This window comes from Lynx canadensis, chromosome B1 (genome assembly GCF_007474595.2).
Source record: "Lynx canadensis isolate LIC74 chromosome B1, mLynCan4.pri.v2, whole genome shotgun sequence".
Lineage (NCBI taxonomy): Eukaryota > Metazoa > Chordata > Mammalia > Carnivora > Felidae > Lynx > Lynx canadensis.
Window position 1 is genome coordinate 16,762,287 of NC_044306.2, and position 10,445 is coordinate 16,772,731.

Genomic DNA, 10,445 nt, shown 5'->3' on the forward strand with positions numbered 1-10,445 from the left:
TCTCTGATTCACAAATACACTAAATAGCATTAATAGTGAAAACAAAAATGCGATAGTTTGTAACCTCTATATTTCAGAGGATAAAATCTGATGCAACCTTTCTACTTTATTGGGCAAATTGTACATGTGGCAGGGTTTTAAAGTTTTAAAACACTTAGACTTTGCAGTTAGAACAGGGCAGCTCTCACAATTACCAGAAGTACGAATGACCCTGGGCAGTTTGTAAATCTCTCTTAGCTTTATTTTCCTATCTGTGAAATATGAATAAGAATAGTATCCAATTCACAAGGTTGTTAGATGAAGTGACAGACTTAAAATGCTAAGTACTATACTTGGAACATAAAAAGTTTTTAAAAAATAAGCTATAATTAAATAAGAAATGTAAAAATGGACAAAGCATAGGAATAAGCAAGAAATACTAACAGGTCTAAAATAAAAGATAGTTGATCTCTCTCAAAAAGTGTTTTGTTTTCGTAAAATTCTCCCTCTTCCCCTGTCTAAAGGGTAGGGCCCGGGTTGCATGTATCAGGATTGAGGATACAGTTGCTGAAATAAGGGTCAGTGGCAGGGATGGGCAGAGCAAGGCTCCTTCATGGTTGCCAATTAGCAGCATGGGCCCCCAGTTAGCGGAGCATGGGCGTTGCTAAGGGGAAAGCTACTGACCTGAAAGGAAAGACCCTGAGAAGGGAAATGGTAGGTCCCCTTTTTTACTAAATGCATGCAATTGGGGGTCAGGAATTTTCGTCTTTTTTTTTTTTTCCAGCTTTGCTGAGATATAATTGATACATAACCTTGTATAAATGTAAGGTGTGCAATGTAATGATTTCACATATGCATGTATTGCAAAATGATTAGCATATTAAGGTTAGGTAACACATCCATCCATCCATCACCGCACAGAAATACTTGTGTGTGTGTGTGTGTGTGTGGTGAGAACTTTTACGATTCACACTCTCAGCAGCTTTCAAATATTTCAAGTATTGTTAACTCTGGTCATCATGGTGTACATTAGGTCCCTAGACTTCATTCGTGTTATAACTGGAAGACTGTATCCTTCGGCCACTTTCACTCATTCCTGCCATGACACTGTCCTGAAAACCACCAATCTGTTCTCTGCATCTATGAGTTCAGTTTTTTAGATTCCACATACAAGTGAAAACATGTAACATTTGTCTTTCTCGGACTTATTTCATTTAACATAATGCCCTCAAGTCTCATCCATGTTGTTACAAATTGCAGGATTTCCTTCTTTTTATGGCTGAATAATATTCCATCATATATCTATATATAAGTATATGTATACATATGCACACAAACACATGCCTAAATATGTATATGCACTGATATGCATATGTATAATACATTTATGTATACGTATGTGTATATGGAGACATAGTACATATATTATGCCACATTTTCTTTATGCATTCATCCATTGAGGGACACTTAGGTTGTTTCCATGTTTTGGCTACTGTAAATAATGCTGTTATGAAGGGAGTACAGATATCTCTCAAAGTAGTATTTTCATTTTCTTTGAATATATAACCAGAAGCAGTATTGGTGGATCTTAAGGTAGTTTTATTTTTTCATTTTTGAGGAACCCCCATACTGTCTTCCACAGTGACTGTAGCACTTTACATTAAGAGCTTTCATTCTTGGGTAGCTCAGTTGGTTAAGTGTTCAGCTTCTTCTCAGGTCATGATTTCATGGTTCGTGAGTTCAAGCCCCGCGTGGGGCTCTGTGCTGACAGCTTGGAGCCTGGAGCCTGCTTTGAATTCTGTGTCTCCCTCTTTCTCTGGGCGCTAGCCCCTCACATTCTGTCTCTCTCTCTCAAAAATAAATAAACATTAAAAACAATAATAAAAAAAAGAACCTTCCTTCTTGAAGACTCAGTGTTGTTAAGTTTATAAGAGATAATATCCACGGAAACACTGATTTAATTGAAAGAAAACCACTTTGCCCCTATCTGCATGGTTTCCTCTGGAGTTTTATGCAAATATATCTTGTATCTCTCACTTAATGGTGATAAGAATGTCCCAATCTTTACACAAGATAAGACTTAGCTTTTGATCACAGTTTTAGACTTCCTTTGTATATACTCATATTTTATTTATTATTATTTTCTTAGGTTTATTTTATGTTTGAGAGAGAGACAGAGATAGAGCGCAAGTGGGAGAGGGCAGAGAGAGAGGGAGACACAGAATCTGAAGCAGGCTCCAGGCTCTGGACTGTCAGCACAGAGCCCATCGCGGGGCTTGAACTCACGGACCGCGAGATCATGACCTGAGCCGACGTCAGTGCTCAACCAACTGAGCCACCCAGGCGCCCCTGTAGATGCTTATATTTTAAAGAGTTAATTTAAATGTTCATACTGCTCAAAATCTATTTTAATTCACTATATTTTATATTTATTTTTGTTTCATTATATTTTTGTGGGGTTCTTCTTTGGCCCTGCCCCCAAGGTGTGCTTTATTTTCATTAATCTTACAAATAATTTTCTCTGACAGCCCAGGGCAAGCTGGAAGATTGGCTGTAGGAGCGGGGGTCCCCTGAGAGCCCCACAGGCTGGTTGCCTCAGCTCCGGGTGTGGGTTCACAATGCAGCTTGTCGCTTATGTTCTCCTGGCAGGAGGCTGTCCTCCAAGTCAGGACCGAGGTGTCTCCAAGATGACAGGGGTGGGGAATCCTCCAGGAAATTTCACTCCGCCTCTCCTGCTCCGTGGTCTCGGGTGAGCAGGTGTTCTCCTGCGTCCCTCTGTTCTCCAGCTTGGCCTTGGGAAAGCCCGCCGGCTTGTCTGCTGTTTTCTTAAGCCACCTTGGAGGTCCACTCTGAGCCCCATGCCTGGGGCTCCCACTCGCCTTACTGCAGCCAGAGACCTAGACAGATAATTATTTTTCAAGTGCATTTACTTTGAGAGACAGAGAGAGGGAAAGAGAGAGGGCACAAGCAGGGGAGGGGCAGAGAGAGGGAGACACAGAATCTGAAAGAGGCTCCAGGCTCTGAGCAGTCAGCCCAGAGACCGACGCGGGGCTCGAACTCACGAACCGTGAGATCGTGACCTGAGCCGAAGTCAGACACTTAACCGACTGAGCCACCCGGGCGCCCCTAGATAGATACATTTTAAATAACACTGAAGCCTCCCTAATTTGCCCAACGGCGGGGGCGGGGGCGGCCAGGGTAGGGGGGCTTGTGTAACACGGGTCCGACCTCTTGAGGATTCTGGATTTCATGGAAGCAACTGCTTTCAGGTTTGGTGAACTGAGCAGGATTTTCCCACAATCACCTGTGAGTCTCTCCCAACCAGTTTCTCTCAGAACTGGGACAGCAACATTCTTCTATCTTGACTTACAGTAAGCATGGAATAACTACAGAAATGTCCATTCTCAGTGTTTTTAACTAAAATCTTCAGAGTTTCCGTACCGCTGCTGGTGGGGATGACAAATTGCCAGGAAGCAAAATTAGGTGAGTAAAGATAACCCGTAGGTAGTATTTTCTTCCCAGTTTTTTTTTTTTTTTTTTTTTTTGAAAGGTGAAGCGACAGGAAAAAGGACCAATAATATCAAAGGCCAGTCTTTCTGGGGTCAAATAGGTATTTCCTTTTTTCTCCCAGGCTTCCCCTGCAGGACGTTTGGCGTGTTTATAGTGGCATTTTTAATCTGTCCGAGATAACAACAGAAACGCCTTTCTCACGAATAAAGGAGATGATTATTCACCCAAATTACAAAATGTCAGACAGTGGTGATGATCTTGCCTTGATAAGACTTGAGCCTCCTTTGAATTACACAGGTACGCGGCGTATTCCATCCAGGAGAAGCTAGACATCTGAGTTCAGCGGTTTACATTTTCACACCCGTTTGAATGAGAGGGCAGAATGTGGACAGATTGTCTTTATTTCCTGGTGGGTGGGGCTGGAGGAAAGGTGAGAATTGCCAAGGAAGGGAACATCTGTGATCTGGATAAATAGCTTCTACTTAAGGGTCAAGAAACATCAATTGGCTTCTTCAGGGAGGAATACAACCACTGATCCGTTATTGAAATAATGCAACATCGGAAATGGCCATCTGGGAAGCCTGGCTCGCTTTGACACAAGTAGCGGAATTACCACTGCCTGGGGCATATTAGGAATACAGGAAGGCAGACGGGGCCAGATCCTAATTCCCAGGTCGAATGTGCGCAGAAGGAGGTTCTGGGAAGCCGGTAGTGTGATGGTTGGAGGTGTGGCCTTTGGAGGAATAGTGTCCACGGTTGGTGAATGCCCACTGCGCCCAGTAACGATCCCGTGACCTCGGGCAAGTTGCTCTCACCTCTTTGCACCTCAAATCTCCTCATCTGTAAAATGAGCGTGCTAATGACCCATTGGTTTGTCATAAAAATTGTCAGTTAATACCTTAAGGCGCTTAAAATCCTGCCTGGAGATTCTCCATTACCACTCTGCAAAGTATCACCCACAGGATAAAACGCGAGAACTTCTAATGCTTTTTGGCAGAAACTTGTGTTCTGAGGTTTAAGATTGAATCCAGAAGATGTGACACCAAACATGTCATGGGAAAATGACTCGGGAGATGAGAAAGTTTCTTGAATCGTTGCCCTTAGCAACTGAGCAGAAAGCAAAAGGGTCATTTTCCTTGGTGCTGCCCTATAGAAAGAGAATCCAGGAAAAGGAAGGTGTGTATTTTTAAAGTCAATATCCGTACCTTTATTTAACCAAACTCTAATTTAAAACTTACCTTTCAGAATTCCAAAAACCAATATGCCTGCCTTCCAAAGATGATACAAACACAATGTATACTAATTGTTGGGTAACTGGATGGGGCTTCACAAAAGAAAAAGGTATGGCGTGACATTTTAAATGTTGTTCTTAAGAGAAGTCTTCTCTCGCCTCAAATATTTACTCAGTGATTTTTAAAAAAATTTTTTTAATGTTTTTATTTATTTTTGAAGGAGAGAGAGAGAGACAGAGCATGTGCAGGAGAGGGGCAGAGAGAGAGGGAGACACAGAATCCAAAGCAGGCTCCAGGCTCCGAGCTGTCAGCAGAGAGCCCTGTGTGGGGCTCGAATCCATGAACCATTAGTTCATGACCTGAGCCGAGGTCGGATGCTTAACCGACTGAGCCACCCAGGCGCCCCACTCGGTGATTTTTGAGCTGTATTTTTGTTTGGGTCTGGGGAAATGTATCAGGCAACCTTTTAAGCATCTTACTTTATAATACAGATCACTTGTGGGACTTCATAAGAGGACTGGTCCCATACAGGGCTAACAAGACCGCTCAAGCCCATCCTGTCCTCAGTATTAATAGTGTTCCCATCTCTCTGTGCCTTGATGTTAAGGACCTGGAGCACAGGCAGGCAAACCATCTCTCTGACAGGCTGTCAATCTTGTTGGGTTTTTTTTTTGTTTTTGTTTTTGTTTTTTAAATACATCCTTCTTGCAATCTGATGTAGCCCATGAACCACTTTTAAATACTTAAAACACACAGAAACCCAAAGGACAGCAGTGAAATTGCAAATGAGCTCTCAAAATACGTCTCAAAGGATGTGCTATAGTAATGGATGAGTTTCTTTGTTAATATATGAAATAGCAAGTTGTTCAGGTAACTGCCATAATTTAGAAATTGTAATGAGCACAAGTGATATTTACCGTTATCTGCCACAACTGTAATGTGCAAATATCGCGACCGTGACATGCAAATATCTGGGCTCTCTATTGATGGCAAGGTCGTAGATTCTGCTAACGCTCCCTTGCTTGGGGCTTGCCTTCCTAATTGAAAGGAGTTGGACTGCAGTTGGATATCGGTGAAAGTAAAGATGTATTTTCCAATGCAAGTTAATAGAACAAGTGACTTCTTTCGGTGCAACCCCGTTTAAGAGCCCCTGTTCATGGGTTGTTGGTGTATTTCAACTGGCCTTGAATTTTCCAGGAAACAGACTATTCTCCCTTTCTAAAACTATGTTCCTGATAGACACTATAGGGAGTAATATTTGCAGCATTCTTTACGTATTTAAGCTTGTCGTGCTCTTTCCTTCTTTCCTGACTTACTCCTTTACTCGATGAATTCAAATTTTTCCAATTTTTGATAAGTGCCTGAAGACAGGAAGAAATTGTAAAAGTAACCTTAACTAAACAAGGAAGGCTCCCACTGTACGCTCAAGGAGGACCTGGAGAGTGGTGGAAATTTAATTATTTTTCAATAAATTGTTCTTCGTGGAAAATATTTGGACTTACTCAAAGAGCAAAATACTCCTCTGCTGTCAGAGGTCTGGTGGTCCCCTCCCCCCGAAACGATATATTTTAGAATGATCATGTTGAATATATAAAACAAAAACCGAGAGGTAAGAACTTCCAGCTTTTGGGTTGGAGGAGATAAGAGGGAATTTCTGAGAGACATCGACTGAGATGAGATGACAGAGGATATGGAAGGGTTGTCCTAATATTACATGTCAGAGGCCAAAACATGGCATGCACTCTCTCTCTCTCTCTCTCTGTTTTTCAATTTTCCTTCTCTGTTACTCGCTGTTTGTGTGATTAACACTACTTTCTCACCCTACTGTTTTTTTTTTTTTTTCAACGTTTATTTATTTTTCGGACAGAGAGAGACAGAGCATGAACGGGGGAGGGGCAGAGAGAGAGGGAGACACAGAATCGGAAACAGGCTCCAGGCTCTGAGCCATCAGCCCAGAGCCTGTGACGCGGGGCTCGAACTCACGGACCGCAAGATCGTGACCTGGCTGAAGTCGGACGCTTAACCGACTGCGCCACCCAGGCGCCCCACTCACCCTACTGTTTTTAATCCAAAGAAATGACCTGAACGAAAAGCTCATTATTCTGATCTGCTTTAAGACGTTAGTATGTTTCCTATTTATCTTATTTCTTCCTTCTGAAGTTACATATTGGTGACCTTCTAGGCAAAATCCAAAATATCCTACAAAAGGCAAATATTCCTTTGGTGTCAAGTGAAGAATGCCAGAAAAAATATAGAGATTATGAAGTAACCAAACAGATGATCTGTGCTGGCTATAAAGAAGGAGGCAAAGATGCCTGTAAGGTAATACATTTGATTGCGCAAAGAACACACAGTAACCTGCTTGAGAAAATTAGCTCCAAAATACATTTCTCATAGTATGTTTCATTATATTTTTCTTAAAAAATTCTGAGCCACACAACCTGGCAATTTCATAAATAACCTTTAATGAATGTATATCATTTTTATTATATTTATTTATATATATTTATAGTTTTTATTTATATATATATATTTTTATCATATAAATATATAATAATATATATAATAATATACAATATATATAATATAAATAAAATATAGTGTGTGTATATATATATATATATACACACTATGTTTAAGGAGCACAGTTGTACATATAACAACTGTACTAACATATAGAGCATTAGATGTATTTGACATTGAGATGATGATGTCAACATTTCCTTGTTGGAAAAAATGGAAAATGCACCCATACGCTACTGAATTAAATCATTTTCATCCCATCAGCAGCCAATGAGGAACATACGACAAAAGTATAAGAAACCGTATGTGTGGGGTGCGTGCAGTGTGACTAGAGAATTTTAAAGGCACGTCTGTCATACTTTTCTGTGATTTTATTTTTCCACCCGCTGTGCCACAGGGCGATTCAGGCGGTCCGTTAGTTTGTAAACACAATGGAATATGGCATTTGGTCGGTATCACCAGTTGGGGTGAAGGCTGTGGCCGCAGAGAACAACCGGGTGTCTACACCAAAGTCGCTGAGTATGTGGACTGGATTTTAGAGAAAACACAGGTCGGTGATGGGCTCACCAGTCTCTGATGAAGTCACGGGCGTGACGAAGCTTTCTGGAGGTGGGAGAGAGCCCAGTTTGTAGCCTACGCTTTTACATCCTAGGTTCACTTCAAGTCCTGAGCCGTGGGGTCCTCATGTGCCAAATCATGGAGAGTGGTATCTACCTCGTGTCCTTGTCCTGAGGGTAAAAAGGGACAATGTATACGCAGCTGCTGAGGACAAGGTCTTGCACCAGTAGGCGTTCGGCATTCAGTCATAATGCGAGTACCGGGAGATAACAAATGAACATTTCCGTGATTATTTGTGGTGCCATAAAATGGCAAAAGAATGTGATTTTGAAGTGCTTTCTTCTGGGGCGCCTGGGTGGCTCCGTCGGCTGAGCGTCCGACTTCGGCTCAGGTCATGATCTCACAGCTCGTGGGTTCGAGCCCCGCGTCGGGCTCTGTGCTGACGGCTCAGAGCCTGGAGCCCGCTTCGGATTCTGGGTCTCCCTCTCTCTCCGCCCCTAACCCACTCGCATTCTGTCTCTGTCTCTCTCAAAAATAAATAAACATGAAAATAAATAAATAAATGCAGTGTTTTCTTCTGACTGTGAAACAGAAGGGAAGGGGACTCCAGATTCTAGCACAGTGCTTGTGCTGGCATCACTCTTGTCTTACTGCCTCCTCTGGATCACAGTATATCTTAGAGACAGGAATTTCTACTCTCTTCCCCACCTGCATGGTCACTGAAACCTACCACTGGTCGCCTCGCTTGGGGTGAAGTTCCAGCAAGCTTGCATTTTGGTCTGCCAAGCGGAAGGGAAGGAACCTGTATAAGACTCACTTTTCTGAGAAAGAGTTTTCTGAACCTGGGAGAATAACAGTGCATCTCTTCTTTTTCTTTTTCTTTTTTTTTTTTTTTAATGTTTATTTACTTATTTTGAGAGAGACCTGGAGAGAGTGAGCAGGGGAGGGGCAGAGAGCGAGAGAATCGCAAGCAGACTCGGCACATCAGCGTGGAGCCTGACGCCGGGCTCGAACTCGCGAACCGTGAGATCACGAATAGCGCACCTTTTCATCTGGGCCTCCTACCTTGTTACCTGGCACTGGCACACTGGGTGTGCAGGAGAGGCTCGCAGGCCTGCAGCTCCTATAACGCGCGTATCACACAGCCTTCCAGCAGGGCAAGGAATCTGCTGTTCGGGGCTGGGTGGGGGGTGTCCGTGGCTATGGGGCTCTGCGGTGGTAATTCAAGACGCGTGAGGTATGCAGCGTTTCGTAAATCCAGTCTCGTAAATTCACGCTAGCAGGGAGTCACCCTGGGAAAAATGTGACCTGAGTCCGTATGAGACCCAAATTCCAGCCGTGCCCGCGGTGACCACAGCCGGCACCAGGTAGCTGGGATCCAAGTCAGTTACACTGACTTCCCACTTTACAGAGAGCTGCCCATTTACAAACTATTGTGCAAAACAAGTAGAAAGACGGAAAAGTGAAGTTTCTACAAATATTTTTTCCCTCCCCACCGAAAGACACGTTAAGCAGTAGAAAGGGCTAAAGGCGAAGGGCTGGAGGAAAACCAGGAGGTGCGCCTTCCTCACAACCGCCTCCGATAGGGAAGTGCTGACTCCGGAAGTAAATGTTCTAGACGTTGTCAAGGCTGGCTGGGTTCCACGAAACAATTAAAAATAAAGACAGCTTCGACGTTTACTTTGGCGTGCAATAAACACAGTGGTCCTCGCTCTGTGTGGGTGTCATTTTATCTTTAAAAGGAAAAATAAGTGGCTTGCTACCAGAATCGTTCATTTCTGGCTTTTAGGATTAATTCTAACGGGTGTTTGAATAGGACTTTGGAATGCTTGCCGGGCAACCACTGGTCAGGGGATGACCTCCTTTTGGCAAAACCGGGAAGAGGGTTTTGAAATGCGGACTTCCCCTGGGGTGTGATGAGTGTGTTGAAAGTTGCTGATCGGAGCCAGAGGTACTGGAATGGTCCCTGTTACTCCAGCATTTGCACGCGTGGAACACACAGCACAGGCACACGCCTCATCCGAGGTCAGCCCACGCCTCCGGCATCTGTCTCGTTCTCCCCAAGGTGTGCAAAACCCCTAACTTAAGTTTGCAACTTTTAGTTATTGTTGACTACTGTTTCCTCACCAAATCATGAACGAATTTGAAGGAGGCTGTCTTTCATTCATATAGCATATAAATGGGCTTTCGGTAAATGTCTAATGAATAAATGCATCTTTATTCTAAGGAGGCAGCGGAGGCTTGAGGAGGTGAACAGATGAACCCAAGGCCACTGGCAAGGACAGAGCCAGACTGCGCGTGGCATTCATAGATCCCAGATTGGGTCTCCAGCCCCTATCAGGGTGCCTCATAAAGGGTCACGGGAGCAATTATAACCACCATTCATTATTTTCATTATCCTCTAAAGCAGTGTCTCACCTGGAGACAATCCCCGCTCAGGGGACATGTGGCAACGTTTAGAGACATTTTTGGTTGTCACACCTGGGCAAGGGGGTGCTACAGACATCCAGTGGATAGAAGCCAGGGCACAGGACAGCCCCTCGCGACAGAGAATTATCTGGTCCAGATATCGATAATGGCAGGGTCGAGAAACTCCCATCGAAGGTCAGCATTGATACGTTATAATGAAAAGGGGATATTTCA

General features: G+C 43.4%; 1 protein-coding gene across 7 annotated transcripts in view; it reads left to right on the plus strand.

Annotated features, from left to right (window-relative positions):
* KLKB1 (kallikrein B1) overlaps positions 1-8,127 on the plus strand; it is a 33,328-nt gene extending 25,201 nt beyond the window's left edge. For 6 of the 7 annotated variants that reach the window (XM_030312156.1, XM_030312154.1, XM_030312157.1 and 3 more), the window contains 4 exons: positions 3,611-3,786; positions 4,735-4,830; positions 6,904-7,043; positions 7,642-8,127. In XM_030312156.1, coding sequence (XP_030168016.1) covers positions 3,611-3,786; positions 4,735-4,830; positions 6,904-7,043; positions 7,642-7,821 — 592 coding nt within the window. In that variant the 3' untranslated portion in view covers positions 7,822-8,127. The remainder of the gene's footprint in view (positions 1-3,610; positions 3,787-4,734; positions 4,831-6,903; positions 7,044-7,641) is intronic. The other variant, XM_030312155.1, reaches the window with a different exon arrangement.
* Positions 8,128-10,445: the final 2,318 nt, after the last annotated feature.